General features: G+C 45.3%; 2 protein-coding genes across 3 annotated transcripts; one reads left to right on the top strand and one right to left on the bottom strand.

Moving 5' to 3' along the window:
* Positions 1-9,930: 9,930 nt before the first annotated feature.
* arf6a (ADP-ribosylation factor 6a) lies at positions 9,931-13,652 on the bottom strand. 2 transcript variants are annotated; one of them, XM_084484128.1, is made up of 3 exons: positions 12,672-12,828; positions 12,197-12,526; positions 9,931-11,997 (listed from the first exon to the last, which is right to left on the bottom strand). In XM_084484128.1, exon 3 carries the CDS (start codon positions 11,804-11,806, stop codon positions 11,279-11,281), a length of 528 nt encoding a protein of 175 aa, XP_084340254.1. In that variant the 5' UTR covers positions 11,807-11,997; positions 12,197-12,526; positions 12,672-12,828; the 3' UTR covers positions 9,931-11,278. The 2 variants fall into 2 exon arrangements, 1 of the variants encoding a protein (XP_084340254.1); XR_014639125.1 differs by adding an exon at positions 13,545-13,652 and having other exon boundaries at positions 11,806-11,997; positions 12,197-12,926.
* On the top strand, positions 13,399-20,771 carry prpf39 (PRP39 pre-mRNA processing factor 39 homolog (yeast)). Its single transcript, XM_084484127.1, has 15 exons — positions 13,399-13,546; positions 14,611-15,057; positions 15,167-15,360; positions 15,505-15,630; positions 15,791-15,909; positions 16,152-16,319; positions 16,528-16,708; positions 17,021-17,128; positions 17,268-17,432; positions 17,928-18,054; positions 18,418-18,686; positions 19,146-19,330; positions 19,441-19,515; positions 19,918-20,029; positions 20,257-20,771. Exons 1-15 carry the CDS (start codon positions 13,534-13,536, stop codon positions 20,344-20,346), a joined length of 2,379 nt encoding a protein of 792 aa, XP_084340253.1. The 5' UTR covers positions 13,399-13,533; the 3' UTR covers positions 20,347-20,771.
* The last annotated feature ends 376 nt before the right edge of the window (positions 20,772-21,147 follow it).

The raw sequence follows: 21,147 nt of genomic DNA, 5'->3' as shown, positions 1-21,147 counted from the left end.
AGTAGACCTCGCTGTGGCACCACTGCAACATGTAGAAGCTTGCATGCAGAGCGAGGGCCGAGCCACTGGCAACACAGAACACAGCACTCCAGAATGTGATGTCATTTTTTGCCTTTGGTAGGGCCTACATTTTCACACTAGCACTTTGTTTCACACAAGCAAATTCACATACAAAAAAACGGAGGATGGTGACTACCGCTATTGCTATCTTGAGAATGGAAATTATGTTTCACTTTTGAATAATGTGTTGGAACCACAGGCAGCTTTTGATGGCACTAACCAAACCAGTTGGAAGCAGAGGCCCAAGTCAAAGCCTTAGTGTTTTATTGTCAGATGTGCAGTATAACATGCTTCTGTCTGCACATTGAAATTTGTCAGGTGGTAGTTTTCATTTTCTAGTGAATATCAACTGAAACCTAAACTCCTGACTTCAGTTTTTATTATCTGAGAAGGGACCATTTATCAGAAATGCTGTATTTTCTTCATATAAGTGTGTTTCTACCTCTGACTATCTCTGATTTGGCCTGCTCAATGATATACTGATACACTCTAATCATTGTTAAAAGCACATTATTCAGCAAAAAGTACCTATCCTTTGGTTGTGTGATGCCGTGAACCACAAAATAATATTGTAAATAATCATGGATGCCTGTTTCAGAGAGCCTCCCGTTACGCCATTCTTAGGGTGCGGGGAGGGAGGTTCACATTTGGGCTGGAATGAGAAAGATCACGGGCATGACGCAGTAGGGCGGTACACTGCCTGATGGCGACCAGAGTTTGGCTGATGATCTGCACAGATTTGACTGCCCTACTACCACCCCAGCCTCCCCCACCTGGTCTGCTGACCATTGCTGCTTCCTCTCCACCTCCCCTCCCTCTCTCCAACACTCCTGAGATGGCACCTGTACAGAGTCCCCTCTTCCCACCTCCTACTTCACCGGCAGCCCCACCTATGACTCTTCATAACACTCAAGGTCAAGATGATGCTGGACTGACATCAGCCCAAGGCCACTGAAGACCTGCTATTCAGAGCTGTGTGGAATCCTAACACACCTGTTCAACCTGAGCTTGCGTCTACAGAAGGTCCCCAGGCTGTGGAAAACATCTTGCCTGGTACCTGTCCCAAAGAAGACCCATCCCACTCAGTACAATGACTACAGACCAGTAGCGCTCACCTCACATATTATGAAGACATTTGAGAGACTTGTCCTCTTCTACATCAGGACTAGTGTTTCAACTCAAATGGATCCTCGACAGTTTGCATATCAGCCCAACATCAGTGTCGATGATGCCCTCATCTACATGCTGCAGAGGGCGTACACACATCTGGACACCCCTGATGCATCTGTAAGGATTCCATTCTTTGACTTCTCAAGCGCCTTCAACACAACTGACTGCCCCGACTGCTAGGGGAGAAGATGGAGAAGATGAAGGTGGATCCATTACTGGTACTGTGGTGTTTGGATTACCTTTTCCTCAGACCACAGTGTGTGTGCCTACAGAACAGTGTCTCAAGCACCATCCTGAGCAGCACAGGGGCTCCACAAGGAACTGTGCTGGCTCCATTCCTGTTCACCATCTACACAGCGGATTTCCAATACAACACCAACACCAACAGCTGCTTTTTGCAGAAACTTTCAGATGACACAGCCGTCGGCCTCATCAAAGGGGGCAATGAGGAGGAGTGGATGGATACAATAAACAACTTTGTGGAGTGGAGTGCACACAATAACCTCCATCTCAACACCACAAAAACAAAGGAGATAGTTGTGGATTTCAGGAGGGGAAGGAGGAGGACTCAACCAACACCAATCACCATCAGGGGCATTGAGGTGGAGGTGGTCGCCAACCGCTGGTACCTTGGTGGAGCAGCTTGACAGTGAGCTGGACTGGAAGAGTCATATGGAGGCGGTTTACAGAAAGGGAAAAAGCAGACTGTATTTCTTGAGGAGGCTAAGGTAATTCAACATCTGCCAACCCCTGCTGTGCAGTGTCTACCATTCAGTGGTAGCAAGTGCTCTGTTTTTTCGCTGTGGCCTGTCGGGGAGAACACAGACTGGACAAGTTGATCAGGAAGGCCGGCTCAGTGGTCGGGGCTGAGCAACTAACGGTCCAGAAGGTGGCCGAGGGCAGAATGCTGAACGAACTGGGTTCAATCATGACCAACCCCACTCACCCACTCCACGCCCTGAAGGTGATCAAAAGCAGCACCTTCAGTCAGATACTGATTGCACCAATGTGCAAAACAGAGAGATACAGGAAGTCTAGTATACCAGCTGCTATAAGGTTTTACAATGCACAAAACTAACTTTGCACTTTATTTGAGTATTTATTTATGGTATTTTAACTTTTTAAGTATGGAAGCTATCTGAGGAAATGCGTGGTGATCTGTCTTGAAGCTGCAGTGACTGTCATTTCCTGTAAAGGATTATTAAAATTATCTATCTATTAAAGGGAACTCAAGAAGTGCATCCGGTTTAAAAAAAAAGGGGAAATAACCCACAACAACAGATGTCTATACTGGCATCTTCACATCCCCTCACGTCGACCTGTTCCTGTGTAAAACACACAGACAGCATGACACTATTCTCTGGCAATCACGCTCGACTCTCTCACGGTTGCCATGTCAACCATAAGGCCCACATCTGGCTCACTTTGGCCTGTACACACATCAGACATCCCTGCAGCTGGATAGTGCAGCCACCTTGTGTTCATGTGTGATAAATAATCTTTTAATGGAAAAAAATAAAAAGTTAATCAAAATTCCAGTTGATGGAAAACGTGACTCCGAATGTCTAATGCCAATGCCATCATGCGCGTGAAATAATTCAGGGGAAGGTTCTAGAACTGGTTTTCATATTTGCCCAGCGAAGAGGAGAAGCATGCATGGATCAGCTCTGCCAGGGCAAATAAGCGATCATCTGAGGCATGGAACTCCCAGCATAACACAGACCTGCCCTGCCGCTCAGCAGAAACTATCTATGGACCATATTTGGTGCTGGCTAGACACAGACCTGACTTATTGTACATGTGGAATGCATTACTCTTTCTATCACTATGTGAAAATCTGTGGAAAGATTAGTTTCCGTTCCAGCGAAAACAAAGTTGAATGAATGCGTGGCGATGAGTTTGTTATGAAGCAACGTGTGTCTCTGTGAGGAGTACATGCGAGGTGATGTACGCAGAGACTGATTGCACAACATGACTATGGTCTGAAGGTTTGGGATCACTGTTTCAATCGATGCATCTATACCAGCATGTGCATGCACAAACACACACACGCAAACACACACACACACACAAACTGATATTTTAGCCTCGCTACCTGTTTCATTCGGTGTATGTGTCTTTGTGTGTGTGTGAGAGTGGGTGTGCCACTTCCCTTATAGGATGATCTTAACTTTCAGCTATGAGTGTGTGTGTCTCATAGCAAGAGTGTGTGTTTCCATGACACATGTTTATGTGAAAGTGTGTGGATGCATGAGTTTGAATGCCACATTGTGTACATGTGGGTTTGTGGGTCTCTGTATGTGTGTGTGTGTGTGTGTGTGTGTGTGTGTGTGTGTCTGCCACTTTTGTTTCTATCTCGTCACGTTTCACCCTCTGTTCTCGAAAAAATGTGTGTGAAGCAGCAGCAATCTGCCACGGCAAATCTTCAGCTTTCATGGCCTCAATCGTTCTCAATCCCAGTGAATAATTGATGACAATAAATACCCAGCCGAGGCAATCAAACTCTGGGAGACGTCATTACAGGGCGGGGAAACAGTCTTGAAGACTCTTGGAGTCTTAATGTCCCCATGGAGACAAGAGCAAAGAAAGAAAAGGTATTCCTGCCATTGCAGCCCTCTCCACATCCCGTGTTTGTACAGTTTCTTTAGTGTGCTCTTGTTAAAGAGACCAGAGGGCAGCTTGGTATATTAATAGCCCCCAGAGCAACAACAATAAACCCAAAAAGCAGATTATTGCTTACTGGCAGAATAATTGGCACGTTGGCATCAGAGTGTCGGAATTGTTTATTTGTGTGTGCGCGTGTGTGCGTGTGTGCGTGTGTGCGTGTGCGTGTGCATGTGCACGCGCGTGTGTGTGTGTGTGCACCAAGGACGCTAGTTAACAGGTGGGCCCTGTTGTTAACAGCCCCTGCTTTGGTGGTATCTTCACGGCGATCATCTGAGACTTCATGTGTGATAAAAAACCTTGCCCTGCTCTTGCATGTAGCAGGGCAAGACACGGCAGATAATAACAATAAGCGTAGCCACCAGTCAGATGACAATTTCCTGCACAACAGGCTGAACTGGAAGCAGTAGAAGTCTGTCTCCCAGCAGGGGAACGATAGATTCACAAACAAGTTTTTGGCAACGGCTCGGCAGTAGTAGAGTATGAATGCCATTGTAACATATGCTGCTTCTTTGTTTATGGCATTATGGCAACAGATAGCAACACGGATAACCACACACACACGCACACACACATTCCTAAAAAGATTAATGGATGAGCAGATGGACAGGCAGACAGACAGACGGTAAACAAAGAGTTGAGCAAATAATTCCACATAGTTAGGAGGATGTTGTGATTGGCGCACCAGATATGAATGTTTTGTCATTGTAAAGACGCAAGCGTAACACGAGCATGACACACTTAAGGAGGTAAAAAGGAGACACCAAGCTGACATCATCAATTTGGTCTTATGCACAGGAACAGGAACAGAACAAACAAACAACCACACACAACGCAAGACCCATTTTGGTTGGTGAATCTTTTAATTTTCTGAAATGGGTCATGAAATCGCAATTAGTTACAGAATTATTTGAAAGTGCCAAGAAGGGCCACCCGACACCATCTTATACACCAAATCCAACTCAAACATTGATATAATATTGTATTGATTCAGTTGTCATTGAACATGTTTTTGATTAAAAAACGGTACTACTCCTCTGATTCTTGGCCCAGGGGAGAGAACACATAGGCCGGCAAAGCAGTGAGAAATCAAGTTGCACCTGCTGTCACAAATAGACTCTTCAACATCCAAGAAATCCTTTTTACACCTATAATGTATGCAAATGCACACACACACGCGCGCATGCAGACACGCAGACACACAGACACACATGCACACACACTCACGCACACACACACAGCTGTTTGTGTGGAATATGCTGACTGCTCCACACCAAAGCAGATGGCTCCTTAATGAGAGTGAATGTACGGTGAGTGTGTGTGTGCGGTGGTTTATTTTCAGATTGTGTTTGGTCGGAGGGTTATTTCAGGGGATGTTGCTTAATTTAGTGTTTGCTGTGTGAGGATGTGATTTGTGTGCGTGCACGTGTGCGTGCATGTGTGCGTGCGCGCGCATTTTGTATGTGTGTTGGTGAGTGCACAGAGCGACATTTAGAGTAATTGGCATCCTGTTCAGCCCTAAGGTGATCCCCAGCAGACCATCATTACATTAAATGTAAACGGCCACGCCTATTTCCCTGGCGTCTCATTTAACGTATTTAGATTCAGTGTGAGGAGAGACAGGCCGATAATGTTGCCAATTCCAAACAATTAGTGGGCCCGTGCTAAAGTGTATAACAGCGCATATCACTGATAGCAGCTGGTTAGAAAATGATAAACCCGATTACGGTATATTAAACTTTTCCAATTTTCACCCGCTACTTGGTTCCAGCCCTGTTTGCCATTTTGCTGACCCTGGGTTGACTGTGATTGTGTAATGACGGAACAGCACAGGTTGTACAATTAGGACTATTCCCTTGTTTCACATTGCACAACCCCTTCTTCCCTGGAAGCCAATTTAGTTAATTACACTGCGGATTAATGAACAAAACCTAACCTCAGTGCAGCAGAGCTTCATCATTAATCTAACCGGGGCTGATCCAGGCCCGGTCACGAACGATTACAGCATGGGCACAACTCATGCGTGGAACATGTATGTGTGTTCTTATATTTTCTAATCTAATATGAGGATTGCAATATAATTCACTTCCTGTTGCAAGACCACCCTGCTCACCAGTTGAATTAATGCATTACAAATATGATCATAAATGGGCTCTATGCTGTAGACACACAGTGTTCCAGAAACTCTAGAGAAACTTCGAGAAAGAATCGAAGTGAAATATTATTTAAACTCTGCCAAAAGCCATTCCTTTTCGCCGTACAGTCGACCTACTGTGCCTTCAACGCTAGCAAAGGTCCCACCGGCCGTGTCAAGCATGGAAGATCTACACCTCTTAAACAATCCGTTTTTCATTCAAATGCAAACATACTTGGCTTTGATAGGGCTTGTGGTTATCAAAAAGTATGTCAAGAATGAATTCCTTGTCTGTGTGCATGTCCTTCCAAGGACATTGCATTTTTTTTTGTTCTTCTAATGTACAGACTCCATTCGTTAGGTCTGGCAGCATGGATCATTTCCTTTGCCTGCATTGGCTCCTATCCCACCAAGGGCACAGCCAGATGTGCACACACACACACACACACACACACAGACGTACGCGTAGTTGTACGCACACACACACACACACACTGGCCCCTCTGTAATTGTTAGCACATTTGCCAGGCCCACAACCCTGCAACGTGTACGGGGAACTCGTGGAGTAACTGGGAGCCGCCTGCGGCCGAGCGACACCGCAGGGTGCGTTTACGGGGCAGATGCTAAAACGGTCGCCTTGACGACCAGGACAGTGAGATTTGTGGAGAAACTTAAAGCTGTCTGGTCCGATTGCCTCGGGCGTGCGCCGCAGAATTCAACTTATTTTACTGTCCAATGTAAAATAGACACAATAACTCATTTAAGTATTCCCAATAAAAAAAAAAATTTATAGAAATGATTAAACACAAGCACAGAGCTCCAAAAGGACCGGTTTACGAGGAAGGATAGCATACTGGATCTGCTTATGGGTACATTGTTTGGTCCACACAATGTCCGCAGCCTAAGCTGTAGGTATCCTTGTCTTTCATGTTTGAAGGCCGCTATACAAATAAACTTTCCCTGGAGGGCCTGGCCCTTGAGTTAGAAGACACTATCTACTCTAAAAAGGAGCGTATCAGTTACACTTTAATGTAAATATGGCCTATTTGGCCTACTTAGATTAACCATTAACATTAGTAAATGCAGGGATAAGCATTATTATATAGCGTTAGGATAGGGGAACAGGTTATGTTTTTGTATTGTAGTTCAGTTCTTGTGAAATTTATACTCTGGATAGATTAGTGGTTTAGGTTGTCGGTTAAACCCTAACCCGAAAATATAATGAATGATTAAATTACTTAATTACCATGAACTCCATCAGTAAACATTAACACCATTAGTAAACAATAACTAGACCATGAGCAAACTGTTAATGCAAATTACTGTTACTAATGTAATTAATAGTTCATTATTGTACACATATTGTTAAGTGTTACCAGTGATTCTAATTTCGCCTCTGCTACCTGTATTCATTTTTTTTTTTTAATATATCTAAATTAGAAAACTAGGGAGTTATTGGGTGAAATGGTTTATAGAACAAGCTAACCAAGAACCCGCAAGCTGCTTCAGGGCTATACTAAAGAGCTAGGGTGATACAAGGTTAAACACGTCTGATCTCAAGGACGCCTCCTTATTAGACAGCGGCAGCGCTAGTGGTGGAAGATGAGTCACCGTGGGAAGATTCACAGTTACCTCAAACACACCTGTGGGATAATCCAATCTTGTTTGTACTTGGAGATGGCCCTAGCCACATGGTGATCTGGCCAAGACGAGAGATGGTTTGTCGCAACCATGAAACGTCAGAGGCATGTGGCCAGATAAGCCTTAGGTATCCTGTTCGAGGACGCCTCCAGGTAGACTGGACTGTGGGGTGAGAACCCAGAACCTTTAAGCTGTGGAGTTTAACACCCTAACCCTTAGACTAAGCTGCCCTGTGAATTCGTCATACCATTGCAACTATTATTTCAAAAGTGCTGTGTCACATTTTTGTCATTTTTGTTGTGTTTTTCTGCATCTTGCACATAATTCTTCACATTCTACACATAAATCTTCAAAGCATATTATTAAACAGTGTGCACAGCAAACCAAAGATAATGGCCTTGATATGTCAGACTTTGGGTGTGAGTTGTATCCCAAACTAACTAGCTTTAAGCTGACTATCTTGATTTTACCTCTGGAGCAACCTTTGGAATTTCCTGGAGTTTGATGGATTTTCTTACTGTGTCTGGTATCTTATGTGGCTGACGCAATGATGTCCCTGCTTTGGGCAGTGTCACCCTTCCCTTTTTGTAGAGAGGGAGGAATAAAGTTGAGATTAAAAGCGAAGTGGAACGCCTGAGTAAACAAATGACATTTGGAGTAATGGAACAGTATTGTTCAATGTGCACCCCCCCATCGGGAGAAAAAGGAGTACAATGGAGCAGTCCACTCCCACTCTGCAGCACACAATGGAAGTGCTCAGGCCTAAGCCACAACACAGGAGATAAAGTGAAGCAGGTCTACCCAGTCTCTCATTCAAATCAAGTACACAAGGCGGAAAAGCACTCATCTGAAACAAACAAACACATTATATACAAATACCTGAAGGTATTTCAAGGACAACCTGTAAAAGCCAATACATCCAAAACGAGGTCAATCAACGTCACCAAATTAAACAAACGTCAAAGTCGAAGAGATCCAACATGCCAGAGAGCTCTGCGTTATAACACAGGACCCCCCAGGTGAGAGTGACGGTTGACGGTGTTGAAAGTGGGCCGGTGCATCTGCTGCCGAGCACAGTGACAGCTGTACCAGAGACCTGTGACCATGTACACGATTCAGCGTTCCCCTGCCACCAGATCTGTAAAGTACACCCAGTTGCTCTCGTACACGTATCTGACTTACTTGAAGTGAAAAAGGAAATGGTGCATTTGCAATGTTTCCAGTTCCACCACTCATTAAACCACCTGCCAAGTAAGAAACCCCACTAAAGATGAAATGAGACATTAAAATGGATACCCATTCCCGGCCTTTTTGGGGCGGGGATTTAGTAACAGACGCAAACTTCAGTTTTTTTGGAGAAGAAAATGGCCCGGGGCACGTGTCATCGCCTGGCATAACTTCAGTGCACTGTGCTTGTCACATGCCTCCCAGCGGGTCAAACTCCACTCAGTCGCAGAATAAACACTGGCTGAGCAAATACAGCCATTCCAGCCTCACACAGAGGTAGAGATAGAGGTGTGGGATTCCGTTGGAGGAATAAAGAGATCTGGCCTGGTGTGTTACAATGATTGAAGATCAACCTAAAACCTCTGGTGCTCCAATAGCCCTTTTTTGCAAATCCCAAATGTGTTTTAGAAACGTCTGCTTAATAGAAGTACTGCTGTGAAAAAGCTGTTTAAGTCACAAATTCTCCTAAAACCATAAATAGATTATACAATCTGACTTTATTTCTCAAAGAAAGAGCATGTGCGGAAAAAAATGTCTCTTACGTCGACTTTGAGATCTGTTTAAATCCCTTATGTTGACATATTTGAATTTGAACTAGTGATTAGTGTACAAAATGTGAAAGACACGAGTGCCGGGTCAAACAGAAAAGGTGAAATGAGTACACCAAAGTCTTTCATTTGTTTGGAAACGGTATGAGTCATTCCCCGCCATCACACCGTTTACATTAGAGACATTTCAAATGTTCCTCTAACGTTGTGCTTACTTTGTATGAGGATGCAAAACAAAAAAGCTATTTTAAAAAAAATGGCGTAATACATTGTTAGCTTAGGCAATGAAGGCGTCACTGATAACAACCAGGTTGAAACTAGAGATCTCATCACTTATTCAGTCAGTGTGACTCACAACGGAAAGGCAACTGGTACAGTTCTACCGCACACTTTAGCTCAGTTTTTCTTTCGCTATGTCATTAAGACACCCCACTCCAACTTCCTCCTTTGAGGTCTCGCATTGAAAAGGCTTTGCTTGAAAAGTGGTCTGGATAACCTGTTTTTATTTTAAACAGCATAGCAGGTGGAACAAAAATAAAACAAAAAGCCTCTTGCCTATCTATAACCTTTGAGCCGAGGTCGCTGCACGCGTTTATTTCAGAATGACACCCGGTGGAAAAACCAGATGTAGATTAAGAGAAAAGAAAATCTTTAAAGCACTATGGATGCAGTGGTAGTGGGAGACTTCATTTAACCCTGACTGGGGTTCAAAAGAGGATCAGAGAAAGAAAGAAAAAGACAGACAGGTGCGGAAACACACAGCCCCGAAGCGTCCGTCATTTCTGTGAAACTTGGTAGGTAGTTTTGCAACACTGCTGCAATGCAGACTCAGCAGATTCTGGCTGCAGTGAATATCTTGTGTCTATGGGGCCACCTGTAACTGGTGGCCTCCCAAGAAAAGGCAGCTGAACCTACACACATTCATTCATGGAAGCTCTTGAGAGGGGATAACGGAACAGGATAGGTGGTAAAAAATAAACTATGTCAAACAAAGTAAAGCATATCCACATCACAGTGTCGTTTTTTTATCGTTTATCCAGCATCCAGATAAGTGTCTGTGGAATGAACACGTAGACATCATGGATGGAATGACTGCACCCAAAAACACACAAAATCCGCCAATTTCCCCATTGCAGACATTGTTTACAATCACAATTGAAAAGCCATGTTTGTGCGAGGTCCTGAAATGGTCGTTATGCATATACTTAGACTACGGTGGGCAGTTTGACCGGCCAACGTGTTTTGCTGATGATAGGCCGTCCTTTCTGGTAAATACACGGACATGTCGAACATTCTCATGGTCTCACCGAACGTGTGGTGTAAAAGTCAGGTTAGGTGAATACTGTAAAGGCCGACGAGAGGGTCTGTGTTACTTATCAAAGCTATAATTGCAAGCTCTAGCACAAAGTTAAAAAAGGTTCTTGTTAAATGCAGAAAGGAAAAAAGGAACTAAATTGCAATAAGAGCTCAAAGTATAAAGGTTATGGTGTACTTAAAAAGTAATGATTATACAGACGAGTAAGTGAAATACTACAGAACCAAAAGCAAACAAAAACCAGCCAAACAATCGTCTTTTTGCCTTCAAGAACTTCGGAAATATGAAGAGCCCGTCGTTATCAAAAAAAGAAAAAAAAAGAATATAGCCGGACCGTTTTTTTCTCGTTATACATTTATGAAAAAGGCCGTATTTTTTCCATTTCAATTACTTCAGAATCTTTCCTCATTTTTTTTTTTTGTTGCCATGTTGAGAGTCTTCCTCTTTTTTTAACGCGTTATCCTTTAAGAAGAGAGGAAAAAAAACAAAAAAACAGTCTGATACGGAATTGCAGGGGCATTAAGATTTGTGGTTTGAGGTGAGCCAGGTCAAACCCTCGTAGAGTCCATCCCCGGTGGTCGCGCACGAGGGCTGGACGTACCAATTCCTGTCCCGGATGCGGGTCAGGCCCAGCTTCTCCTGGATCTCGTGGGGCTTCATGGCGTCCGGCAGGTCTTGTTTGTTGGCGAAGATCAGGATGATGGCGTCCCTCATCTCCCGGTCGTTGATGATCCGGTGGAGCTCCTGCCTGGCCTCATCTATCCTGTCCCGGTCGGCGCAGTCCACCACGAAGATCAGGCCCTGCGTGCCGGTGTAGTAGTGTCTCCACAGCGGGCGGATCTTGTCCTGGCCGCCCACGTCCCACACGTTGAACTTGACGTTCTTGTAGGTGACCGTCTCCACGTTGAAGCCCACAGTGGGGATGGTGGTGACCGACTGGCCCAGCTTCAGCTTGTAGAGGATGGTGGTTTTGCCGGCCGCGTCAAGTCCAAGCATCAATATTCTCATCTCCTTGTTGCCAAAGATCTTCGAGAGTATTTTCCCCATTTTGTTGGCTTTTCATATATACCTCCTTGGAAGATGAATGGAGTGTGCCCTCTTTGGAGAGTTAATATTTGTGCTTTTGTTAGAATATAAACGGACTATAGTCTCTCAGGCACAGTGCCGTGACATCCAAGTGACTTTTCACGTGATAGTAGGAGCACTTTTGACAGCTGTCAAAATGTAGAGGTCGGTAACTGTCACAAAGAGAAGAACAAGGAGTCTTGTATTATTACCATGACCCGTATGACTCAAGCAGCTAGCAAATAGAAATAGTGTAGATTATGTAATCGGGTAATGATTAATATTATCTCTACTGTGAGAGAAAAAAAAGGGTTACGTAAAAGAAAAGGTTAATGTCTGTATATATATCCAAGTCTTTCAAAGACTACTTACTTCAGAATCCTCGTTTTGGAGAGTAGTTCCCCGTAGAATGGGACCCAAAAAAGGGAGAGGCGCTGAGTCAAAGGACCGCGACTATCGCGCCGTGCAAATGAGGCCCTGTCCAAGCCCAGAGTTCCGACTTCCTCCTCGGCCGCCGGGTGTCCACACTTGCTCTCACGCGCACTCGATCGGCAAATTCAAAAACACCGAGGTTTCCTCCGGTAACATTCTCATTCTCAAACCATTCGAATCACCCCCAGCGGCGTCTGCGTCGGGACAACCAAGAGGCAGCAGCACGCCCAAAAGGTCATCGATTCATCCGACTTTCCGACGCTCCCTACCCTGTAACACAAGAGCGGTTCGGAAAAGGGAGGGGTGTCAGCCGGAGCACAACTTTAGGTCGCCGCCGCTGTTACACGGGCGGTCCCCTCGAACAATAAGAGCATTCTTTCAGATACAAAACACGTTCAAATGTAGACCGACGAACCTGCGACCGCGGCAGCCCCCGTCCCCGAGTGCTTGCTCCCCGTTCTCGCCGCTCGCTCTCTCTCTCTCTCTCTCCTCGCCCCTGCTCTCTCTCTCTCCCAGCCGAGGCGTTCAGTCTCACAGCAGCACAGAGGCAGAGCGGTGTTACCGGAAAAGGTGCGGACCTAGATCACCCGCCACTTCCTCTCCGCTGCTGCTCATGCGCTACTACTGCCAGTCGCCGCGCGCAGGCGCACTGCGCGAGCTAGCCCGAAACCTGACGACAAATAAGAGTGCAAACGGGCGCCATTTGAATCTGGCCGGTTGTTGGTTGAATCTGATTGTTGATTTGTTGCTGTAATTTTTGTCGTGTTTTAGGCGCATACAATAATGTAACTTGGTTAAAAAACACGGGCTAGGCTATAAGATACACGATTCAGTTGATGGCCTCACGAATCATGTTCAAAGTTGTCCTTATTAAACTGATTCGCACGTTGTTGGATGTAACGTTGGTTGTGCAGTAAAATATTCGTATTTTAATAATAAAATATAATAATACAATTAATAAACTGCGCTGGCTATTCCAATGGTAAAAAAAACAACAACTATTATTAAAACTACCGAACACGAATCATATCTGAGATAAACCCTATTGACAAAGTTATACTGGATATTCTTATACAGTTTTTGAACAGGTATCGGGGGCGCGTAACGTCCCCCCCCCCATCCGCGGCGCGCAGTAGGGCACGTGCACGTCGCGGTCCCGCGCCGTCCTTCTCCGTAAATGCCCCCTGGAAGTTGTCGAGAATGAGAGTTGATGTGCCGCACTTCAGTATATGATTAAGTAATTGATATCGCCACGCAATTCATTCGACCCGATTTTCATGGAACATACTGGTGAGATGATCGCGGCGTGGTGTTTGTTCGACGGATTCTCCCGAGCACGATGTGATTCTTGTGTTCGTTTAAGGCTCCGGAGGAGATGCTAAAATTAGCTACCGTAGCTAGCTAGCGTGGAGCGCACACACACCACACACACACACACACACACACACACACACATTGGGACCGGCAGATAAGGGCGCATTACATATAGTTCATTCACCTCAGAACAAATACATGATGCGTATTGTGAATCGGGTCTACTGTGTTGTTGGGTCAGCATATCTTCGTAACGTTGAACAAGACAAAAAGGGAACTTGACTGCGGAAGGGAAATGTTACTAGCTAAAGTCTGGATTGCTAACGTTGGCAATACCGAAACCTACATTTCCTTGCACCGAATGTGCTGTCTTGATTTAGTATTAACACGGGCCCGATTCTAAACGTTACTGTCGACTTTATATTAAAAGGCGATCTCGTACGAACTCGTGGAGAGGGTGTGTTGGTTTATTTTAACTATCTTGCCCCAACAATAACTTGGCCTTAGTTTGATTAATGGGACTAGTGTCTGGTTGCAACAGCTGCGGATTATGTGAGTTGCTATTATTTTGTTGGCACCCCAATGCATTAACCGTCTGAAAGCGGGGAAGACACACGGCTTGTTACAGCTGAGTAGTTGCACTTATTGCGTTATTTGACTTCACCCATTTTGTAATTAGGCATTTTACTACCGCATACCCTTCCCTACGCACCTAACAGACATCCGTGACTATCACATAGGGCTTGTTCATTGGACAGTTATTAGACGACATTGTTGTTTGAAACTGCCATGGCGTAGTTCATGGGAGACGTGGCAAAAAAATTGTTTTAGTTTTCGTCGATTTATGCAGTAGGCACTCTCTGGTGTCGTCTCCATTTGGCAAGGTATAGCCAACAAATAGTTATATAACTCATTCTGATGCCCGGTGATTATCAGTATCCTGTTGCGCGGTTTTCTTCTTTTTTCTAACTTTTTTTTAATTAAAAAAAAAAAAAAATTTGTTAATGGCTGATAATAACATTCAAATTCTGTGTTAACAGACTTTAACAACACAGACGAGCCCATGACGGGAACCCTTGACACAGACTCCTCCAGCAGTGGGGACTCCCAGGCTATGGAGGGAGCTGGCAACGGCTTTCTACCAGACCTTCCAGTTCTCCCTCCCCCCGCCGAGTGGTCTCTGGACCAGGTCCCTCCTGAGCCCAATTCAAAGAGCACCGTCTTGCCTTTGGATTCCCAGCTCTCCCAGGACTCCTTCCATCCCCAACAAGAACAGATGTCTCCAGGCCTGGCATCAATGGAAAAGGCGGTGGAGCAGTTCCAGCTAGCCAATGCCCAGCTCTTCCAAGAGGAGCAGCCTCCCCAGCCAACCGAAGTTGCCCCACAGTCACCCGAGGTAGAGCCCATGGCAGCGCCTGAGCAGTCCACACAGCAAGGCCAGGAGATCCCTGTAGCATCAGAGGCTGTGGACCAAGATGGTCTCCAGGGTAATTTGCTTTTGTTTGTTCATCGATTTTGCATAACTCATATAGCTTGAGATTGTGATGCCGTGCTACTTTTGCACTTACTTAATCCTTCACGTGTTCTGGTCCCAAGGCGGCAACGAGGCACCTCAAATGGCCGAGGACGGTATGGAACTGGAGGAAGCAGCCATGGAGGTTCCCCAGGAACCCCCCGCGCCCCCAGAGCCCGAGATCCCGTCAGAGTTTGAAAAGCTTTTCAAGGAGTGCGAGGAAAACCCAGAGGACTTCAACAGTTGGGTCTATCTACTGCAGTATGTTGAGCAAGAGGTGAACAATGCACACAAAGTACTCTATTCACATTCCTTAAGCGATTACTCACCACACCTTTAAATGTGTTCGCTGCTTTGGACACTTAACTGATGTTTTGTTTGTTCCCTTTTTTCTTTTCTTTTCTTTTTTTTTTTTTTACAGAATGCTCTTCTAGTAGTGAGGAAAGCATTTGATGCCTTTTTCCTCCACTATCCGTACTGCTACGGCTATTGGAAGAAGTATGCCGACATCGAAAAAAAGCATGAAAACATACAGGTTGCCGAAGAGGTAAATATCACCAAGACACAGGAATATCATGATACTGCTTAGCATTAGTGTCTCCTCTGAGATGCCATGTTTTCTATATTTCCACGCAGGTTTTAATCACGCGTGCAGTCGCCATCTTGTCAAGTGTGTCATTGTCAGTGCTGTTTCTTCCCGTCCCCAGGTGTACCGACACGGCTTGCAGGCCATCCCTCTCAGCGTAGACCTGTGGCTGCACTACCTGTCCTTCATCAAAGAAAACGCAGACCCCGCCGACCCAGAAACGGCAGGACGCATCAGAGCGTAAGTTGGCCTCCGGTACATGTAGCTGGGAAAGCTTTCCTTTTCCGTTTTAATGTCTTGTCCGTAGAACAAGAGGTTTGTTTCTTTTGTTACACTTCCTGTGCTGCTTTGTGAAATAAGTTTAAGGAAATGAAACCAACAGGTGCCATTTTAGGCAGCTTCTTATGCCAATTACAACGTTGGTAACCAAACCAAAATATGTCTTTATGACTCTTTTTTTTAAATTTTATTTCCCTCTTTAGTGCTTATGAACACGCAGTACTGGCGGCAGGCACAGACTTTCGCTCAGACCGACTTTGGGAATCCTACATCAACTGGGAGACGGAGCAGGAGAAATTGGTCCATGTCACAAACATCTATGACCGCATCCTGGGAATCCCCACCCAACTGTATTCCCAGCACTTCCAGAGGTATGCAACAAACATTGAAAACGACTGTCGTTTACCTTGAAGGTTAAATTCACTGACGATACTTCACGTACTGCAGTCCTCATGTAATGTTTTTTTTTTTCTTTAGTACATTATCATATGTCAAAGAACACCATGTTGAATCCCTGCTGTGTGTTACTAAGCCCCAATAAGCTTCAGAAACCTAACGGGTCCACGTTGTTCCCGTCAGGTTCAAAGAACACGTTCAGAACAACAACCCCAAGCACTTTTTGTCAGAGGAAGAGTTCATCCAGCTGAGGGTGGAGCTCTCCAAGGCCAGCATAACCACCGTGGCTGGAGAGGACGGGGACACACCGGCGGCGGAGGAGGAGCTTCCACCCGGCATGGAGGACCTGCCGGACCCTGCCAAGGTACACCACAAGGACCCTGCCACTCGGGGGGTCTATGCCTACCGGCATACCCCCCCCCCCCACGGGCATCACTGCACCAAAGGCTTGAATTCCCCTCCCATTCTTTTTGTCTCATGATGCCGATAAATGTAAGCTCTTGATGAAACTTCTTGCAGGCAGGCCATGGCCGTTAAGTTTTAGGGAGTAGTGATCCAGGGAAAGAGGTACATTGGCGTCCGCTATGATTTAGTAAAAAAAAAAAGGAGCATTTACCGTGTGTTTTAGAAAAAAGGGTAAATGAGCGATAACCTGGTCTCTTGTGTTCTAATGCAGAGAGTGACGGAGATCGAGAACATGCGTCACAAAGTCACCGAAACCCGACAGGAGTACTTCAACCACAACGAACACGAAGTCAGCAAGCGATGGGCCTTTGAAGAAGGGGTACGTTGTGACTGGCTTCTTTCGATTTTAGTGGCTTTCAACCAAGGTTTGCCCTAGAATAACAGCTTGTCGTTCCTGATTCACCAGAGTAATTAAAGGAGGATTGTGTATTCAACGTTTGATCGTGTTACCGTTTCAGATTAAGAGGCCATACTTCCACGTGAAATCCCTGGAGAAGGCCCAGCTGAACAACTGGAAGGAGTACCTGGACTTTGAGATGGAGAACGGGACCCCGGAGCGCGTGGTGGTGCTCTTTGAACGGTGCCTTATCGCGTGTGCCCTCTACGAGGAGTTCTGGACCAAGGTACTCCCATCTTTGTCCTCCCTCTCACTCCCCACCTACCCCGCCCTGCACTTCCCCCCCCCCCCCCCTCCCTCATTCCCATCAACGATGATAATCACATGGACACAGTAAATCGTCCTGCACTCTCTGCGTGTAACGTTGATATGTGACTGTATCTGTTGTATTAGGGGATGGCCAGCTTGCCACACAAGATTTGACTGCAGCATTTGCCAACTACTACGTTGCATCTTCTCCGTCTCCCACTACCTTACAGAAACTTATCTAATTGGTTCCATGAAGGTGCTGATGGGTTTACACAGAAAATTTTAAACTACGTTCTTGACAATGAAGAAATTCACTTCGGTCAACCCTCGAAATTACAGTGTTAAAATGGTTGGTCTCTCTTCTGCCTCTTCTTTTTATTCCCCCCCCCCCACCCACCCCCGTTCTCTGCCCTTCCCCGCACTCTCCCTCTGTGCCTACTGCCACTCCCCGTCCTGTGTTTCGCTCTTTAAGTATGCAAAATATCTAGAGGGTGTGAGCATTGAGGGCGTGCGACACGTCTACAAGAAGGCGTGTACAATCCACCTGCCCAAGAAGCCGTCCATCCACCTTCTGGCCGCGGCTTATGAGGAACAACAGGGTGAGCCACAATCTGCTGTCGTCTCTCACCTCCAATCGCGACTAGAGCTGTGCTTAGTCGGTAGTACTGTCACAACCCGGCTCTAGGGTTGGACAACAAAGGCAACCCAACACATGATTTAACCAGAGGTCGCCTAGGTGGCCATCACAGTACTGGAGTAGTGGATCGCTACATCACAGTAATTAAGTTGTTTGTTAATCTAGCTATAGGATCGGAACAAAAGCTAAGGGTTAAATACGGAAACTACATGAAAAGCTCCCATTCCCTGTACTGAAGTAGTAGTTCATCCCCATGGGCACAGGCCAGGTGTCCACACCGCAGAAAAATAATAAAACCACGTTTGTGTTTCCTCTCTCCTCCCAGGGAACGTGGAGGAGGCCCGCGGCATCCTGAAGGCCCTGGAGGAGGCGCTGCCGTCCCTGGCCATGGTGCGCCTGCGGCGGGTCAGCCTGGAGCGTCGTCACGGCAACCTGGAGGAGGCGGAGACGCTGCTGCGGGAGGCCATGGCGTCGGCCAAGAACGCCGGCGAGACGTCGTTCTACGCCGTGAAGCTGGCGCGGCAGCTGATGAAGGTGCAGAAGAGCCTCAGCAAGGCGAGGAAGGTGCTGCTGGAGGCCATCGAGAAGGACCAGGTGAGAGCCGCCACGCTACAAGCATTCTGCCACTGGGATCGGTTATCCAGCTCATTATCAGAATCTGAATCTCTTTATTGTCATGCACAATTTTTAAATGCCATTCAGAAATTTAAATGCCATCCAGAGGGTGCTATTCATAAAAAAAATGTAGATCTATAAGGGTAAAAAATGTAAACATAATAAAGTTAAAATTTACAAATAACAATAAAGAAAAATATATTAGCAAGCTAATCTGTACTTGTGTAGTTCCGCCGGTGCAAGGTTGAAGGAATACAACATGTTTAAACGCCCGCAGAAGTAACCCTGTACGGCAAAAGGAATGGCTTCAGGATAACTGCTGTTCACGGAGCGTCAAGATTTATTTTGTGTTGGAATTTTCCTCCTGAAGTTGTGCATGAATTATACAGTGTTTTCATATCATAAATAAATGACACTGCGTTTTCGTCGGCTTTCCAGACGAGTCCCAGGCTGTATCTCAATCTGCTGGAGCTGGAGTACAGCGGGGACGTGCAGGAGAACGAGAGTGAAATCCTGGCCTGTTTCGACAGAGCTCTGAACAGCTCATTGCCCCTAGAGTCCCGTCTCCTCTTCTCCCAACGGAAAGTGGAGTTCCTGGAGGACTTTGGCAGTGATATCAATGTGTGAGTTCCCCTCGGCCATGCCGTCTCCTGCACCATGGTTTCTGAAGGTTTAACCTGAGGTCTTGATGCTTGTATGCCCTTGGTTTAACACATATTTTACAACTTCACAGACTCGTGGCTGCATACGAGGAGCAGCAGAAGCTTAAAAAGGAAACTGAATCCTCCAAGAGGAAAGCAGAGAATGGGTAATTCCCACATTTGTTTTTGTTTTCACCACCACACAATGGTTTATCGCATTGTCTAGCTAGGCGCCCGCCTTGGATTCGCAATCTAAGAAGTATGGTCACAGTTCCAAAGAATAGTGTTTTTAGTTTATGTTGAGCACATTGGAGTAAAATCAGTTTTTTGTTTTTTTTAAACGATGGACACATTCAATTCTACATTTACGTTCGGTCAGTCTTCCAAAGCAACTCAAAAGTGAGTCAGAACAATTAAGGAACAGTAGTAGATACTTAAACAGCATATTGGACCAATAAAAGCTTTTAATACAAGTGCACAAAGTTTTGTGCCAAATGCTGTATTGCATCAAAGAGGATAGTTGTTATTGTGGTGTTTCGTTTGGCTGACCTGAAACCACTCGTGTGCAGCTCCGGGGAACCAGACGCTAAGAGGCAGCGAGCGGAAGAGAACTCGACCACTGGAACCGCTGGCCAGGACTTGACAGCCAACCCGGCCTACAACTACAACAGCTGGTACCAGGTACGGCTCGCCTTCCGGTCGCGCGACAGCCGCTCATTATTAGCACCGCGGTTCCGACCCCTCATGTCTGTTAACTCTTAATCATCCTTGAGCCTCTCTTACGTTCTCGTTAATGACCTGTGTCTGAACTCGGTAAATAAAACACCAGTAACTAGTAGCCCAATTGCCTCAATGGAAAACGTTTGGTGTTGTGTACTTAATTTGTTTTTTTCTCTTCTCCTTTGCAGCAACAATATAGCAACTGGGGACAAAGCAACTGGGGGCAGTACAACCAGTATGCCCAGTATAACCAGTACTATCCTCCTCCTCCTACATGATGGACGCAATGATAAAGATAGAGAAACGACAATAATCCCCTTCTGTCATGTCTATTCTGAGATCATTATTCTATCAATGTAATTTGTTGGAGGAATGTTGATAGCCTGATTATTTTTTTTTCATCTTACCAACCACTGGTGTCCTAGGCCTTAAGTTCTTTACTGCATGTTCATTTGAAGGCAATTTTGTTACCTTTTTGGAGTTTTTAATTTTTAGAACGGATGATTCGGTTTCGGCCTTTTCACAAAAATCAGTTTGTTGACCATTTTGGTTTCAAAAGAAGGCATTGTTGTGTGTACTTCTGTGGCCCCTTGTGTCTGCTTTCCAACCCGATTTTTAACATGTCATGGTCCTCTTTTCACAGAGAAAGGGAATGTTTTTTTTTGTTTTTGCTTAATTTCATAATAAAGAGATTGATATTCTATCATGTGGCTTCATTTGTAACATCACGAATAATAGTCCTATCTATTATAATTAGATGTATTACTATGATATGGAAAGGTTGCCTTTGTTTTTTTAAGTCAACATGATAATGCAAGGGTAGTGTCAGGTTGACAGAAAGCCCATCATGAATATGAACAGTGGATTGACTTGAGGGGTGACACAACAGAGCTAACTTATTTGTATGGAGTTCTTAATGATTCCCTCCAATACTTAGGATTACTTAAGAATTCCAACCGTCGATTCAAAATATAGGCTATAAAATACAGTTCAAAGTACGAACAACAGTACAGCAAATTATCAGACGCAACTGGCTGTTAACTGTACTTTGAACATGTATTTGAGTATAAAGCATAGGG

The sequence above is a fragment of the Micromesistius poutassou genome (assembly GCF_964030765.1).
Source record: "Micromesistius poutassou genome assembly, chromosome: 19".
In the NCBI taxonomy this organism is placed as follows: Eukaryota; Metazoa; Chordata; class Actinopteri; order Gadiformes; family Gadidae; genus Micromesistius; species Micromesistius poutassou.
The sequence above is the reverse complement of the archived record's forward strand: the minus strand, read 5'-3'. Positions and strand labels throughout refer to the sequence as shown.